The following is a 19,514-nucleotide window of genomic DNA, read 5'->3' on the forward strand; positions in this document are numbered from 1 at the left end:
ATTCAGTAGGTATGACCATAATAAAGGCGGAATTTTCGACCCCCATAGCAAATAATAGTAATACCTTGTAAAATAAAATTGATTCATCCTAATTTTTGCTGTATTCTCAAGATATATATATTACTTTGTAAAACTGGTGAATTTAAAAAAAAAAAAATTCACCAAAAAGCTAAAAATGGAACCCAATGTAATTTCTACATATTTTAACGTAAACAATGAAAACGTGATTTTAAAATTCTCTCAAAAATCAAATTGATCAATTTCATTAATCAAAATAATTTTAAATAGGGATGGTATAATAAAATTGTGGGGTCTGCATTTGTGCCTGGCCTCCATAGAACGGAAATAAGCACAAACTTTAATAAAGACTTTTTATATCTATCTGCGTAAGTATACTTTGATAATTATGTTTCAGTTTGAAGAAATATGGTATAATAAAATTATGGGGTGTTCGTTCACACCTGATCTCCATAGAATGGAAATATGTCACAAAGTTTAACAAGGTTTTTTTATATAGATCCACAGAATATTGTGATAAGTGTTTCAGTGTGAACAGGTATGGTATAATAAATTATGGGGTTTATCTATTTTATTTTTACTTTCATCATATTTTGCTTTGGTTTAGATACCCCCAAATTCGAAACTATCTCTTTGCAACCCTTCCTTTTCATAACCTATCATACTTTCATAAATCAGAGTCCATTTTCTGTAGGCTGTTTTTGAACCCAGTCAACGACGGGCACTTTTGCGAGTATATATAATAGGGGTGTATTAATTAATTGGCAGATAATCGGCCTAATCGGTCACTTTGTTGATTAATTGGCAAATTAATTTACTTTTCTCTTTCCTATTAAATTTAAATCATTTCATCACTGCCAAGTGAATCATCAGATAGCTTTCACACATTAACATGGTAACTACTAATTTAACTCAATATTTAATTAAATGTCTGGTCACTACTATGACTTTTTGCCTTTATTAACTAAAATTACAAAATGCAAAGTACAATTTCTAAGTCTTAAATGAATATACTTAAATAATTAGATAAGAAAAAAGAAATTACAAACCAACTACAAAGTACAAATTGTAAATCTTGAAATGAATAACTATAAGCTGAAGTTCTGCACCTGCTGCTGCTCTACTTCCCTATTCTTGCTGCTTGCCTCCTCTGCTCTCATAGTCTCCTCAATATTTAAAGTTGAATACTTTAAAGATGTAATGTAGAAATATTAGTTTCTCCATTCTCAGGACACAGCAAGTTCCTCATAGGTTCATACACATTACCACCTGTACTAAAGAGTCTCACTCTCCACAGATAAAGGTGGTGCACTTAACTATTTTTAAGCCAGTTTGCTCAGCAGTAGTAAAGTCTGTGTCTTCTTCCACCACTGAAATGGATCATCACCTTTTTGTAAGTAGCTGTAAAGCTGCTTAATAGTCAAGTTCTTTTGTGCACTTAAGCATAACGGATTTACTCCATTTTGAGTTTAGATTGTGATTCTTGTAGTTCTGTTGTAGTTGCAGTCTCCAGGTTTAATTCAACTTCTACTTGCTCTAAGTTTTGATTTGTTACTATAGACTTATTCAAACAGGCTTGAAAGAGTACAGTTTTACTTTCACTGTAATCTTGACTCAACAGAGTTTGAAGAAATGTATCCTGCTGATTCTGCTTCATTATCATCAGTAGAAAGTAGATGTAGAATCCAACTTCAGTGTTTTCCACATTCTTTTAAAATTTAAATATGAATCTTGGATCTTGGAAAGTAGACAAGTTTTTATCATTTAGCTAGGAAGAAAATCTTGTTTCCATTGATTCATTGAATTGTTCAACAGTGTTAAGGATTACACCAAAAAGAAGAAATAGCTTGTACAGCTTTTGAGAGAAATAATCTCAAATCTAAAATTGTAGGTATTATCATTGATATGGTTGAAGTTCTGTGACTTGCTTCTTTGGTGATTTCTTCAAATGGACTCAATAACTGGACAATTTTTTTGAACAAGTCTCCATTGGTAAGTTGTGAAGGTAGAAATCTTGTAGCGTTGCAAATTCTCATATGAAAAATCTGAATGAATCTCTTATTAAAAAATTCCAGTGTGTGCAAATCGTTCTGCTTCACATATATTCCATGAAAAAGTCCTTTCTGATTAATGTTTACCAGTTAAAAATATGTTATTCTGAAGAATAGCCAAATTTATTTGCTTATTTTAAAACTGGTAAACATTAATCAGAAAGGACCTTTTCTGGGCATTCAACATAAAGCAGAACGGTCTGTACAAGCCAAAAATAAATCATTTGTAAACAATCACAGCATTAGTTGAACAAAGGCAATAAAAAAAAAATAAAATAAAGATGTTAAAACAATAATAAAAATAAAAAAAGAATATTTATGCAGAGAACTTATTGCCAACCCATTTCTTAACATATGGAGGAGAGGGTGTTTTTCTAACTAGTCTATACTTTCACCTAACAATTTAATAAACACTACAAAACAAGTGATTTGTGCCACAAATATTGAAGAAGGACAACTTAAGTTTTTTTCTTTATGTGCTTGTCTGGGGAAGGAGGTGAGGAAACCACCACAAATGGATAAATATGATTAGTGGCAAGCGAAGAATTCAACAGAATCGCAAAGAAATACCAATTATATAAAGAACTCTATCGTTGATAACATGCAGTTCTCTTTTATAAAAATTAAATTGTTGTTGAACATGTTTACTTAATTATATGCTATGATAAAAAAAAATGAAAAATACTACAGAAAAGTATTACATTGTTTTGAGGATACTATTTAAGAAGTACATAGTATAGCATTCTACAATATGTATTAATTAGGCATGCAATATTCCAGATATTTTAAGAGTTTTTGTGATGCATGATTTTGTAATTAGTATATGTTTGATATTTGGTACTTTATTTCCACCACCAAAATTGAACATATCAGCATTTTTATCGACTTCATTAAAACTTCATTAAATTTCAGCTGGAATTGTTTAAAAATAGGCATAATAATCATTATGCATAAATTATATTGAATGTTCATACTGTTACTGTCATTTAATTCAGTTTTATTTGATGATACTAGGGTGGTGAAGTCTGATGGTAAAAAGCTGACTAACTCCTTTAGCCCTATGTGGAAATCTATTCTGCAGATCCATATACCACTCTCCCACATCTATTTTATAATTACTTTTCATGTATATCATTTTTTACACTTAACATTCACTTGTATGATAAATATATACACTCAACCAGCTTTATAGAATAAGTTAAGATAACAAAGGGATAAAAATTACAATGAAATTTTATTATGCTATCAGTTCAAAAGGAAATACAATATTTAGGGATAGGGAAACCTCTTTAGGCCATGGCATTTCAAAGTCAAATGCTTCTCATCAGAAGCGAGTAGAGACACATACAGAGAAGAATTTTTTTTTTGCCTTTATGGAAAGAGGATCAAAGGAAAAACAAGAAAAAGTTACAAAGACCTATAATAGCATGGGTTGCTTCTTATTGATTTAGGCCAGTTTTTTTTTTTTTTAGATAAGATTATAATTCCGGATCGATCCTGGGCTATTCCAATTGCCGAATTCCATTTGATTCAGGAACTGGATAACTTTCAGATTGCAATCCAATTGTTATCCAATGCAATCCATAGTGATCTCACTCAAAGACAGAATTTTCATTGATCCTGTGTGAAGTCACAACCAAAAAGAAAATAGCTGTCTAGACAAGATTTGCAGTGATCTGATGGACCGAAACATCTTGATAAAGTAGAAGCATTGCAGTACAGTACAAAATATGATATATTTCCAAAAAATAAAAGCAAAACGATACAAAAACTGCTAAATTGTGCAACTGGTAAAACCAAACAGGAAAACCATGTAAAAAAATAAATTTATTGGACTTAAAGAGTCGGAGTTGGATAAAAAATTTCCGACCGACTCCTAGTATTCTTAGAAATCCAACTGACTAAAACCTCAGATTCCCTCCGACTGACTATGCAACTCTGGATGATACTTTAAAAATTGTTCATCAGTGCAATTCTGTGATTATAAATGATGCTCACTTTTCACACCTCAAAAATGAAGTGTGAAATTTAATTAGAAATAATTGTACTTTTACTTATTGTGTTCTTATACTAGGAGTAATGAAAACATCTTTTGCGGCATTTTTACTGATTTTTTGTCAGTTGGTTTCAAAGTTGCCATATTGTAATTCACACTTGTTCGTGCTTCTTCACCCTCAGCAGGGTATTGTATCCTGCTGATTCTGCTTTATTATTAGCGAAAAGCAGATGTAGAATCCAATTCTAAACATGTTTTTTATTCCAATCTTTTAAAATTAATATTTGAATCATGGGTCTAGGAAAGTAGACATACACAAGTTTTTAGATAAGATGAAAATCTTGTTTTCATTAATAACCTGAATTGTTCGACAAGAAGAATTCCATTGAAGTCAGAAATACTAGAAATAGAATGACCAGCTTTTGACAGAAATAACCTCAGAGCTAAATTTGTAGGTATCATTGATATGGTAGAAGTTCTTTGACTTGCTTCTTGGGTGATTTCTTCAAATGGACTCAAGAACTGAATATTTTTTTGAACAAGTCTCCATTGGTAAGTTGTCAATGTAGAAATCTTAACAGCGCACATTACAAGAGCTTTTCTTTATAATTTATTTCAGTATATAATATGTTGAATTCCACCATGTGATCACATTTGAATATGTTTGTCTTTTTTTTTTTTTTTTCAAAATTAAGCCGATCCTGTATTTCAGTTAATTTGCTAATAGGAAGCAATTCAAGTGAGAGACTGTACTTCTGTTAGGTGTAATGGTTGTTTTCACAGACTGAGTTACAATGTATGATAGTTATTCTAAACCACGTTCTCTGACATCAGCAACCATATTTGCACTGAATTCTGCAAGACTAAGAAAAGTTTATTGAAAATTTTATAGTCACTAAGAACATTGTGCAATTCTTCACTTATTATTGCACCTGTTAGTTGGTTGATTTTTGTTTTATGGCATATCAACCTTTTTCAGGTTATTTAATGCCGAATCTAGTTATTTTGAGGAACGATTTTTAATGGAGTATATATTTTTTTAAAGTCAGATTCTATTTAACCCATAGTTGGAACCCTAACATGTACTACCACTCCGGGTCAGAGTGGACCTGGGAGCAATGGCAATTAAAGGGTGGCTCAACACTCCCCAAGGCCCGCAAGGTGGGACCTCACCATTGGATATAGTTTTAGGTCATATCCAGGACCTATTGCACCTGTGTTTGTAATAGGGAATAGAACAACTCTAAGCACAGCTCTACATGGGTCAAAGTCATTTGAAAGCTAATGACCTGTCAAACTCGGAAAAGGAGCATTATCTGTTGTAGCTGTCCAAATGTCTAATTCATGAAATGCTAATTTCAGCAAGAGACAATTGAATTTTTGTTTTGCTTTTGTAAATATATCGAATATTATTTTGTATTGAAGTACTTTTTTAATGGAATGCTGTAATTTGAACAAAGTTTTGCAAAAAGCTTATTCAATCCAATGTCAGATGTTACAGAATATAGCTGAATATCAACAGCAATCATTTCTATTATCAGATAATGAATCTCTTGTGACCTGTGGTCATTAATATTCCAAACTTTCTTTTTGGTCAATATTGATTCTATAGTAGTTTAGTGTTTTGATGGAGGCTCGTAGTTGTTGTCAATTGTTCTTGGAATGCTATCCCTGAATATTCATTGTACTTCCTTTTCTTATCTGCAATGTTTGTTTTTTTTTTTTTGAACGAACCTTTCCAAGATGGTTTCACATATTAGTCATTGTAAAAGTTTTTGCTGATTTGCCACCCTTTGATGTGATGGTCCGACATAACTTGCAAGCAGCTGTATTCTTATTCTTGGGATTGACATCAAAATACTTCCACCAGAAACTGGTTGCCATAATGGTTGAAGGTTGTTAATATTTAGTTAATTTTTTTTACATATCTAAATTACTTATGTCTGATATCTAATAAGTAATTTATCTAAATAAATTATGCATTATCTAAACCAGAAAAATAAAAATATATATGTAATGGTAGCAAGACTTCGAAAATAAGAAACAAGAGTATGACTGATGAAGAATGTTTATTTTTCGTTCACACATCATCACAATTTACTGTACAATTCCTCAATATGAAAACTGAAAGCTGAAGTAATAATTTTCTTTGACAAATGATTTAAAGTAAAAAAATAATGCTAATTCGACAGGAAGAGAAAGGATGGAAATTTTCTATATGCTTACATCTATTTGCCTCAAATTCAGTGCAGTTGTAAAAGTCTACGTGTTAACAGCACATCATGCCCGTTATTTGATAATATGGTGTAGACGATGCAGGTCTTCAATAAATTTTCAATAGTAATCAAAAGAAGGTGTTAACTTGTCTTAGTTTACAATATAATATTGACAAGAAAATTTGTTGATAAATTGACATTAGAAAACCTATTAATTGGCTGATTAATCGGTAACCAGCCAATTTGATAATCGGTACATCCCTAATATATATATAATCCTACAAAATGTGTAGCAAAAAAATTTTAATGGACAAAATGCAAAATATAAGACAAAAATCACAACAAATTAATTTTTTTAATAGAAACTTTGTCAAAATCAACAGATGTTTCTGATATGTTTAGTACAAGAAATTTTTTTGTTAATTTGAAATGTTTGAACAATTTTTTGTTCAAATTTTAAGTTGGATGTAAGGGTCTGTATATTTTAATGTCTCTTGTATGTATCAGAAATAACACCTATTACTTTGACAAAGTTTCTGTTACTAAAAGAAACAGAATAATAATCCACTGATGTACACTTATGTGATTATGTTTTTTGTCTTTTTCACTTATTTTTTTCTCAATGTTTGATACGCTACATCCCAACTTGGTACTTGAAAAAAAGTTACATGCAAATTGTCACAAAATTCAAGGCTTTTTATTTTAAGATTCAATAATTCAAATTTAAAGTTATTTTTTATAAAATTTTAAGAAAAAAATTTGAACTCAGATATTTGTATTTTCACACAAATTACAATATTTAATGCAAAGTTTAATTTTATAGAGTTGTTTGTTTTAATTACAAAAAATGTTAATATCTTGCAGAGATATATTTTTTTATTAAAAACTGCTTTAATTCTAAAATGAAAAATTGAAAGTTTTCAGAGAAAGCTGTTATCTTATTCTTATATTTTGCATACTAAACATTAACAAACATTGTCTTGAAATTACTTTCACATTTTCTAATCTTAAAGTGGAGGGTATTTTAAATGAGATCAGTTTTTCAATAGATCAACAATTTTTCCAATTAAAATGTACAGACCTTTACACTTAACTTAAAAAGTAAACAAAACATCACTGACACATTGCAGCATTTTTAAAACGCACTTCATTTCAAAATTAAAATAAATTTAAATTGAAGAAAGCAAGAAACAAACAAAACATTGTTTTAGACTCCTAAATTCACTGACAGATTAAAAAAATGTATTTTAAATCAACTAACTAAAAAGTCTATTCAATTTTTATTTTTTCTTTATTTCATATGTAAATGTTTTAAGATAAAAATAATTACTTTATGAAGTTTACAAAACAAGTGTTGACTTAATTTTCTATACCTTTTATTTTTTATCCTATTGTATATTGCATACACAATGACAGGGTGAAATTCAAAATACGATAGAAATAACGATTGGAAAAATAGGCAATATTTACTTTTTTAGAATGTTTTAATATAAGCTAAAAGAAAAAATAATTCCCTGACAAGTTTATTTGGTCATTGTGCCTTCAAATTATCTTTGATATATTGGAAAAATAAATTACATGAGGATTTTTATTTATGATAACCAAAATTAGGAAAACGGTCCCGATTAAAAAAGTAAATTAAAAAAGTAAATGAAAAGTATTCAAAAAGGAAACAAAGATATTCTAAAACATTTCAAAATGCCAAAGATCATAAGACAGAACACAGTTGATACGATTATTTAAAAAGTGAGGAAAAGAGTATAATTGAGAGAAGCTTTTGTTATTCAAAAAGTTAGATTTTGAAGACATTCCAAAACCTTAGACATCAAAAAGTGTTCACTCATAAGTAAACAATTTCAAACCGATGAAGAAACGACAGACATAGAATTTTCAATCATAGATTATTTTTATATATATATATATATATATATATCACAAGAAAACCAACCTCTTAATTGGAGCAGAATCGAATTAAGAAAGCAGGTCTTTGACAAAGGACCCACTATCCTATTAGACAGAGCTCTATCAATCAAATGATAATAAAATGTACTTACCTCATAATTTTACTGCTGCAGTTTCACAGTATCACTAATTATCAAAAATGTGTTCAATTGGGATCAATCAAAAAGCAAATTAAAAGAATTAACAATGCTTATACACATGACTTAGTGTTTCATGCATTTTAGCCATATGTACTAATTCAATTTTAAATTATGCTTAGAATATTAAAAATAATTTTTTATCTAAATGCAGACAGAAATAACTATTTGCTTTGTAATTAAAAATATTCACGTGCTCAGTTTAACTTGTGGCATAGTTTGTTAAACTTTCACAAGTAAATATGGAGAAAAACGTGTGAAACACAGTCACATATATAAGCAGTTTTGTTTCATTTATCAATTGATACCATGAAACTGCAGCAATACATTTTTATTATTATTATCATACATCCACACAAGAGTGTCAAAATATGTTGAGCAAAACATCTACAATCCAAAAACAAAGTAATAAATCAGAAAAGTTATTAAACTTTTTTTTTTAAATCCCTGAAGATTTAGTTTATAATTTTCAAAATTTGATTTATGATCAACATTTGATTTTCATATTTTAATGATTACTTTCTGGTTCAATTAGATTTGTCTGAAAAATATTGGACGTTCAACATTACATTCGGTTAATATTTGGTCAAGTAACAAATACTCTACTCCACGTTACTGGTAACATAAAAAAAAAAAAAGTTGTAGCTTTGGAAAACTGAAAGATCAGTTGAAACAAGTGTCAAATAAAATGTTTTGTCTGATTGAATATCCATCAAGAGCGCATCTCTATTTTGTTCTTTTTTCTTCCATGTTGGACCATTATACTTGTATGTTTTCAAGAAATTCTGCTTATACAAGAATAGAATAAAAAAAATGTATATAATGCTTAAATGTGTTATATTTTTTATATTTTTTTCAAAAATTTTGATTTGTAATTTTTTAAATATTTAAAACTGACTTCAGTAACATTCACTGACCAAATAAGTTAGAAAACTTATTCATTTTAAGTTTTCTTCCCTTTTTTTTTTATATAAAACAGTATTTTGTTGTTCTTTCATCAACAGCTGGTTTGTAAAGGCCCCTTTTTACGTCATTGGGTGTAAGTGTCGCTTATCAGTGAAGAAACCTTTCATAACCAACACCTGCCCAATGCCAACGATGAGGATGATCACAGACTGACCAACTGACCAGTACATCACACGTTCATTGAGGTCTTCAGCAAATGCTCTACCCTGGCTTTCGCTAAGGCGAAAATGAGTCTGATAATCCACAACTTGATTTAAACGTTCGTGGTTAATAACAGCCGAGCTCTCCATCTACAAGAGAACAGACGAAAAGCAGATTGCAGATTGCCAAAAGAAACAAAAAGCTAATAGTGAACAAGACATACAAAAAAAAAAAAAAAATCATACTTTGGCTAACATTGTGTTGTATCTGGCTTCACAACTTATGCAAAAGGAATGAATGAAATGATGGAATTGGCTCAAAGAACATGATCTAATACAAACGTTTCAGAATTTTTCAGATGAGGATTGATAATTTGCCTTATTCAGACTGTTCTCATCTGGGATGCTATTCTCAATGTTTTAGCTTATATAATTGACCTTCTTTGGATCCATCTTGTTGAACTTAGGAATCTGTACAGAATTTGGAACAGAACACTTCATTTAATCCATAGAGATAGCTTACCCTACCTTATGGCATTATGATTTGTAATTATATTCTTAGTATTAAGCGCACTGAAGATCCACAAGAAGTTAAGAATTGATCATTACTTAGCACTTTATCTGTTACACCACAAATCTCACATGGATCGTGCTGTAATGGATAAAGTACTAAGTAATACAGTTCGAGAGAGAGAGACGAAGGGAGATTAAAGGCTGCATAGGTAACTAAAGACCAACATAAAACACAAAAAGAAGCTATGCAAAATCAATGTAGTTTTTTCTTTACAGCTTCAGTGTTGATCACAATGTATACTGCATGGTTTTAAAGATGCATCTAAGTATTGATACTTTCAATTTTCAGAAGTAAAAATACATTTGCATTCAACAGCTTTCTTAAAAATTTTATTAAAAAATCTATTTTAGTTGGATAGAGCAAATACTGATGCATGTTAGAAACAAGAATTTTATTTCCAATTGATTTCTTGGATTATTTTAGTCATATTTAAAAGATTAGGAATTTGCTCTGTAATTAGTATTTACTTTTACTTGACTTAACAAAATTTAAGACATTTTTCCATCATATTTCACGGATTTTCATTAGCTAGTTTTTTTTCAACATGACACTTTTTTATTTACATTACAGATCCCCCCGATATTGTACAAAAATCAAATTTACTTCTTCATTCATGTTATAAGCGCCTTTAAATAAAATTAAAGTTGAGCCCTACTTATGAATTGAAAGTGGCAAATTAACTGCATGCATCATTTCAAACTTCCTGTTTGTTTGAATACTCTTGTTGCTGTTGAATTGACAAGTCTGCTTACATGGCTTAATAAGCAACTTAATTCACTTTCATTTAAATGCTAATTCCTGATGGCCAACTGAAAGAACACTAGCTTGCAAAAACCAAGATTGATTTTGTTGACTGGGTTTGAACCTCACAACCAGCAGTAATTATTATGTTCTGCATCGTTGCCTGCATAAGCATGAAACCCAACTGTAATATATAGGGAAATTGTATAATAGAACAGCGTTTCCACACTAATTGTTACTAATTTTAAATTAGATCACTAAAATCTTCCTTTTATTTTAAAATTTTAAAATATATGTTCAAAACTGTAGCTGAAAATACAAATTATGATTGGCAATAATTTTCAAATTGTATTTAAGTACTTGCATAAAGGAAAAAAAAATTACTTTTTATCCAAAAGAGTATATTTCTAAAATAATGTTTCATTTTAATTTCATATTACACTTATTACATATTACATTTGTCCAGATAGATGAGAAAATTAAATCTGTTGGAACCATTTTAATTAAAATTACATGGTAATAATATTTTAATCAAAATAAAAACTTATTGAATTTCAACAATTATTTTGGTATGGTTATGACCTGTTTAAGTTTGAATAAGAGAAAGATACAGAGAGGAAATTTAGCATTTACTTTAAGGTGTGAAAAATCCAAGCAACACTCTAGATGGAAACAGTACTCATAGAATCTTATTGGCATTCCCTCCTGAATGAGACAATAAATCTATTCCTTAGATTTATTTTTGAAAGATTCAAAAGTGAATGTACCCATAGATTCAAAAACTATCAGACAATTTTTGTTTCATTTGGAATATAAATAAAATTGGGTGCATGAATTATGTTTAATTTATTTATTTGTACAAAGGAGAAAGAAGCCACGGCTTTGAAACTAAATGCAACTATAAAAGATACTTTGTTCTTACAACACTGGGAAAAACTGGATTCCTCCTGTTAGTACATAAAATAAAAACACGCAAGATACCAAGTTTACCCAAAATTGTGAAAAGAAATATTGATCAGAAGGGTACCTTTTAAAGGTCACAGCCAGAAAAACGTTTTATAGAAAAATGTTTTATATTGTTTTTGTTAAATACCAAATGAGGAATCATTTCCAATTAACATCCACTTAATATTATGCATGTAAAATTTTTAAAAGCACACTTGAAATGTGTCAACATTATGTGAATAAGCTAAATCAAAACAAAAAAATTATCTGATATTGTGTTTATCTAAAAACGAAACTCAAATTTTAACTCTAAATTAGGTTGACAAGAAAGTTCTGGTGGAATTTTTAATTTTCATTACAAATGATGTATTTTCAAATAAGTTTTTGTTACAATACTTTTACTTTATATAGCATTTTAAAGAGCATTTTTCGCCTATTTAACCAATCATTTTAAAACAATGTCTTTTCAGAACGTTGAATACAAGATGAAAAAAAAAAAAGCAAATTCGCACAATTTTCTTATTTCAATTCAAGCTGGGCCAAAAAGCTGCTTTAAGAGATTGTGATATCAATGAAGCAAGGAACCACTGTTGAATGCACAGCAAATTGATGGTTTAAGAAATTTTGTACCAGCAACTAGAGTCTTGAAGATTAGTGTAGTGGTCAACTATGAGATGTTGACAACAATTAATTAAGAGCCTTAGTCAAAGCCAATCCATGCACAACTGTTTGAGAACTTGCTTCTGAATTAGCCGTAATGTAGACGATTTCCAACCACTTGAGAGATTGGAAATACAAAAAACTTGATAAATAGATGTTCACGAATTTAACGACAACCAAAAGAAACACTATTTTCCTTTTTACACAACAAGAACAACCCGTTTCTTGACCAGGTTATGACTTGCGATGAAAAATGGGTTCTTTACAATAACTGAAGCTCCACAACACATTCCAAAGCCAAAAAAAGGTAATGCTGACTGTTTGGTAGTATATGACTGGTCTCATCCATTAGTTTTTTTTTAATGCAGGTGAAACCATTACGGCAATGAAGTACTGTTAACAAATGGATAAAATGCATTAGAAAATTTGACAGCATTGGTCAACAGAAAAGGCCCAATTCTCCTCTGTGAAAATGCCTGACCGCACATTTCTAAACCGACCCTGCAGAAGTTGAACAAATTGGGCTACGAAGCTCTACCTCATCCGCCATACTCTCTAGATCTCTCAGCTACCACTTTTTCAAGTATCTCAACAACTTTCTGCATAAAAAATGCTTCAAAAACCTAAGTGATATCAAAACGCCTTCAGTGACTTTATCGCCACCAGAATGTAAGATTTTTACGTTACTGGAATACACTTACTTTTTTTTAAGTGTGCTGATTCTGATGGTACTCATTTCAATCAATAAATTTTTGAGTCAAGATATGTTTATCCAAATTTAAAAATTAAAAACTACAAGAACTTTCAGCATTTCTACACTATCACAACAAAATTTTGTAATCGATAAATGGAGTTTTCAGATAAAAAACAATGATTTCTACTGATTTTTTTTTTTTTTTTTGTCAATTCTAATAAATTACAATGTTAGCTCTCAAATTATGCAGTTGAAATGACCTGAATATTACTGAATTATTAAAAAAACAACTTTAATCATGTTAGCAGGTAGAAAATTATGGCCATCTTGTTTGTATAAAATAAATCGAAACTGAAAATCACCTCCCATTAGAACTCTCCTGTGTCTTACATAAGAAAATACGATTGTTTTCTTCAAATTCTATTTTCTTTAATAAATAATTTTCTACCTTATCGATTTTCGTAATTTTGTATATAATCATCTTAAAAATGAAGAATACATAGATACCATTGTTTTTATGTGAAATTCAGTATTATGATTTCCGAAATTTAAATAATAGTGTAGAAGCGCCAAACTTTCTTATCAATCTGATAATATAATATTTAACAAAAATAAAATCAATTTTAACATGTATACAGATTTTTTTTCTTATGCTCTTCTCTGGATCATAACCTTTTAACCGAAATCAGACACCAACATCAATAATTAAAAAAAAAAAAAAAGTTTCTGTAAACAATACAATATTTTACATATTTATATTCAAGTAAATTTCTACTAAAAAGCTTTACAATATTAGTGTACTCCAAACAAGTTATATCTTGTTTAATTTGACATTCACATTTTTTTAAGGACAAAATAAACAGCTTATTTTATGAATTTTTATCTAAATGTAAATACAGGTAAAGAAGCAGGCAGAAATCAGTAATTAGACTCAAAATCTCTTTCCTGTATGTATTCTCAGATAAAGCATCAAATACTTTTTTACAGGAGAGGACATTTTTGATAGTTTGGAGGATAGGAAATAAATGAACGTAAAACTACTGCTTTTCAGAAGAAGTGTTCCTTATGTAATTGTAATCCATTTTTTCAAACATTTTATTAGATTCCATGTGATGTAACTGCTGCACTTCATGGGAGACTTTGAAACCTACAGATTGCCCAGTTTTTCTGGTCAACCAAAACAGCTGTTCATCTGACACCTAAGTAGTTCATTATATAGCAACGTCTAATTGTAAAAGGTTGTTATAGTGCGGATGTAGAAGCCAAAGTTTCTGTGTCTCCCCATTTCCTTGTAGCTTCAATAACATAAAAAAAAAGATACCAACATGTCGCTCAATAGCATTGTTTCTTGACATTTCATTTTTTTTGCACATTAAATGAGATGGCAGCAAAGCTCTATTTACAAACTTCATTCATGTGTATGTTGGCATCACTAAGAAAGAGGTATATGAACTTGAGGGCTCGCCATTTAATGATCATGAGATGGCATCATCTTGATTAAAACATGGATTGTGCTTTATGCAAGTTTAGACAAAGACAAATGTCTTTTTGCTGCTGACGCCATAGCATTAAATTCTCCTTAGCCATCATCTATTGACTACTGAATGATCATTAGTGCAAATAAATTAAACAACATTAAAATACTCTTGAAAATAACATACAAATAAATTGATGCTAAAACAAGCCTTTTTTTTTTTTAATATAAAAATTTTACTTGGCTATTAACTCTTAAACACTAAAATATTCATAAAAATATTATGCAAGAATTTTGGGAGCAAGAGGCCACTATTTTGTACAGATGGACATTGAAGATGGTATGATATACGAGTAACTTTACATGAGTCATCAATTTTTTTTTTATTTAGAAAGTGGGAGGAAATATAAACCCTTTTTCCTTAGAAAGCAATGTGATGAAGCCAGATACCAACATGCACAAAATAAAACAAAAAATATTGTATACATTAAAATGGTGAAAATATTTTTAAAAATCAAGTTGGGCAACAAAGAAAATCCCTAAATCTTTCATAAACCTCTATTCCAATTTACATGTATCAGAATATCTGCAAACGTAAAATAAGTTTCAAATTCCTGAAAACGAAAGGTAAATCATGTTTTGCCTATTGTGCTCTCCTGTCACCTGATAAAAAAGTCTTGCATAGCTGCAGACTGTGCTGGACAATTTTGAGCTTTCTTTGAATCACAAATGCAATTCCACCAGTAAATGCTGTAGATGTTGGCACCTAATATGAGTTTTACATAAGTTTTGCCAATAGAGTGCTAAGTTTTACGCTGACAGTCATGTCTATTTTGCCAAGTGGCTCAACACTGGAGCCATCCATCTGATTGCATAACAGGACATGTGGTTTGTGACAAAAGCACATGGTCAAACGAGTGAAGTTGTTTTTGGATGAAGTTAATGACCGAATGAAAGTTTCTCCTCTGTTCTAGACATGGTCAAAGAACTGAATTCAGAGAAACCGGATAAAACTGCAATTTTAGTTGCCACAAAGGACATTGCAGAGAACACAAAAGTGCTATAGGTCATGTTGACATTGCTTATACAGGAAATATAAAAATACTTGTTAAAAGGCTTAATCTCAACACAAAATCAAGAGGTGACAATGAAGTAAATAACAATGTGAACTGATAACCTGACTGTGCCAAGTTCAAATCTAGTCCGTTCAATAGCACCACTTTATTGGCAATATTTATGTGGTCCCTTCCCTAAGCACAGGATTTTCTAAAAAGAATCAGGAAAACCCATGCCAACAAAAAAAAAAAAATTCTACAAGGAATAAATGCAGAAGTCTTTTTCATTTATCACACCTATTACCATTGAAAAGGCTGCTATTTAAGTCAATTTAGTCTTTTCAAGTATTGTATCTATAGTAGTGAATAAAAAGTCAAACAGCTATTTGTATGTATAATTTACAAAACTCTTAAGTAGTTTATATTTAATGTTTGGTGTTAGTCATTTGTTATATATATAAACAAACCCACACACAGTTCTGCCAATAATAATTAAAGCGATTTATATAAATTACAAAAACCTTTTAAATTATCATGTTTATTAATTTTCAAGTTAGGTAATTTAAATAATAGTTTAAAATTACAACAGATTTATATGAAACAATTTGTGATTAAAGTTATATATTTCAAACAAATAAGCTTTTAAATATTTTTTCAGCAACAAAATGTATTATTTAGGCTACCATTCTCATTTTTGTATTTTCACATTTTGACCGATGTAACCTCCAACCTTCAGGCGCATCCTTTCAAACTTGAAAATCTTAATGTTAAACTCTAAAATCTATACAGAATTTAAAACTGAACCCTTTATTTAATCCATGGTACTAGATTGTTCTCATTCTGTCAGCCAGAAGTAGATAAAAATGTTAATTATTGTGTTATTCTTCGTTATTATTACTTGTCATAAGGATTGAACCGTCAATCTTGAAAAGAATATCACTTGGAACCGACTGTTGACATCTTCATCTGTTGTGTCATGAGTTCATTGTAGACTATTCAAGAATGAATTTTGAAAGTTTTAAATGTAATCTTACTTTGGATATGAAGTATCACTACTATTTATTTCTATTTAATGCTTTTCTGATCTATTTATAATTATTGATTTCCATGTATTTAATGCTATACTAATTCTAGTTAGAAAGAGGCGATTGTTGGCCAAATTTTTCTGTCTAATTTTTATTTTGTCTCACAAGCACAGGTTTGCCTTTGTGAAAATAACAACCAAGATTTGAATAGTAATCTGAATAATCCAAAACAAATTATCAATTATTTCTAACTGTAAATTTCAAAACAAAATCTCTTTGTATTAAATTTTTTTTTACATGTACTTTTCTGAAATGATAACTGCAGAAAATGAATTTTTACAGCATTAAGTACAATAAAATCTAAGTAGCAAATTTATTTCGCCTCTTTTATTATCACTAATTCCATCATTGCTGACAATTACATGGCATCATTTCAAGATGCCCGCAAGGAGAGTTGATGACAAACCTATTGGTGTCTTTATAACTGAATTTAAAAATAGATGAAATACATTTGAGTATTTCCTTAAAATGTACAACCTAGATGTTGTATAAAAATTTTTGCCTAACATTTTCCAATGACCTATCAAATCCGTGAGGCCCAGGAAACTAAGTAAATGAAAAAGCTATCAGCATCATAATACCAAATTAGTAATTACAATGGCAGCATTAGCATAGACTATATAACGTTAAAGTGACGTTAAAAACAATTTGATAAAGGCATTAAATACATAAACAGTGAGTGCTAAGAAACCGACAGAAGAAAGAAACAGTGCAAAAAGAGTGAAAATATAAGTAGATGCCATTGCCATTGATGGTTTTGTCTAGTGTTCAGCAGAAACATACAAGATTACAGTTTACTAGCAGAACCCATATCCAAGTGTTGTCTGAGAAAATTGAACAAAGAATGACCACCCCTCAGAAGTAAATTGACAGAAAAGACTCGTTCACTAGGTGTTTTTTTTTTAAAGTGAAAATCATTGAAGAACATTACATTAATGAGATATTCTTTTGCAAAGCAATATGCAAATTAGTTAACCTTATGACGTTGATCACATGATCAGTAAATGAAAAGTTATTTTCTATTGTGAATATAAATTTGATGTTTTAATGTCACTTAAATGGCTCAATTTTATAAATATACAGATCGTCTTTCATAACTAAATACGCTGATTGTTTGTCCAGTCGCCTACGCTCACTCAATCTTTGATAAAACAATTAGATTTTGTATATAAACCACACAAATATAAATACACAGCAGAAATTAAGATTCTTCATGGTTTTCCAATTTCATTTAATAAGGAAAATTACCAAAGTAAACAGTTGCCCAACTTGAAAGTCACAACAATATGAAACAAAATCATAACAAAAAAATTCAGACAAAAATAAGACAAAAAACAAAAAATAAATACATGCAAATAACACTAATGCAATGCTACACACAGAAAAGTCGATAATTTTTTGTTAATATTCTAAACGTGATGCATAATTGCTAAGGGAGATAAATCCGGCCATATGATTAATGAGAGGATTGATGTATGTATTGAAATTTGTGATCAAGATACCTATAACAGGCTTGGCAATCATGCAATTAAAGTCTCTAACCATATGCAAGTGAAATAAACATCTTCATTTGTGAAACAACGCCAAACACTTACATATGACAAGTGAATGTGTAAAAATTGAAGAGATAATCAAAATCATTTTTTTCTCAAAAATTGACGATTTCTTTCAAGTATTTTTACCCAGACTTTCTTGATTACTCTCAAATATTGAAATCTATGATACAATTATAGATTCTATAATTTTAATTCATTAGCATAAACAAGTCAATGCACTTTGGAATTTTTTAGATGAGACATGAATGTATTATTTTGATTAATCAGACAATTATTCTCATCTTGGGTGTTATTAGCACAACGTTTCGGTTGCTGTACCCTGCGACCTTCTTTGATGGTTGAATACATGTTTCCTTTTCTCTATAAAGGAAAAGAGGGGTTAGCTCTGCATTAGGTGTATCAGAATTTTGGGGGAATTTGACACCCCTAACAAAAAACTACAAATAAAATATAAAAAAAACTTGTAATTTCTCTTTTTAAAGTGGGTTGTTTATTTTCTTTATGGAATATACTTCCAAAATAAACTATTAAAGTTATTTAAAAAATAATAGAAATATTTTTTATTTTTTTAAAAATAGTGTTTTACAAAGTGCTGACATGCCTTAATGCAGCCATTTTTTTTACGTAATGAAATTAATTGAATTTTACGAGTTAAATATTTTTCAATTTTTAAACTTTAAAAATCTATCAAAATTTTTCTATTGGTTAAATTTTTACGATATTTTCAGGGTAGATGTGAAATTTTATGCTCTTTCCAAAAAACTAAATATAATATTTTAGACAAACGTTTTTATTTTTTTTTAAATTCATCCCCCCACCTCATTTTGAAATGTCTATTAGAATTTAAATAATTAATTTACTCACCAAAGTTGTATATATCACAAATTGAAGATAAAAGATCAATAAATAAAATATTCTAATTTAAAACAAAAAAAGTGTTTTTTGGGAAATTTACCTGTAAAGTCCAAAGTGTAAAACCTTTTTTTTTTTAAACCACGTTGATTTTTGTTTTTTTTGTTAAGTGAAAGTTTATATTATGCTTAAATTGTCCAGTAAATATTGGACGTTGACAGCAATTTTTTCTATTTCATTCAATGTTTTCTTTTTTTTAGATATTTAAAAAAAAAAAAAAAAAATTCACTCGATAAATGTTAAACTGGCCTTCCTTGAACAGAGGAATTTACACCGATTAGCACTATAAATAGCGCTAGTAATTCCAACACCGGTGAGAGAGATGTGTCTGC

The 19,514-nt window shown here is 29.5% G+C and overlaps 1 protein-coding gene across 2 annotated transcripts in view; it reads right to left on the minus strand.

The window, feature by feature from the left end:
- LOC145245966 (transmembrane emp24 domain-containing protein 7-like) overlaps positions 1-19,514 on the minus strand; it is a 68,915-nt gene that overhangs the window by 14,107 nt on the left and 35,294 nt on the right. The window contains exon 3 of one of the 2 annotated variants that reach the window (XM_080107746.1): positions 8,697-9,636. The exons of the other annotated variant lie outside the window; for it this stretch is intronic. Coding sequence (XP_079963872.1) covers positions 9,406-9,636 — 231 coding nt within the window. The 3' untranslated portion in view covers positions 8,697-9,405. Of the gene's footprint in view, positions 1-8,696; positions 9,637-19,514 lie in introns of those variants that run through there. 2 annotated transcript variants of the gene reach the window in all.

Source organism: Euprymna scolopes, chromosome 23, assembly GCF_053919585.1.
Source record: "Euprymna scolopes isolate OS-2025 chromosome 23, ASM5391958v1, whole genome shotgun sequence".
In the NCBI taxonomy this organism is placed as follows: domain Eukaryota; kingdom Metazoa; phylum Mollusca; class Cephalopoda; order Sepiida; family Sepiolidae; genus Euprymna; species Euprymna scolopes.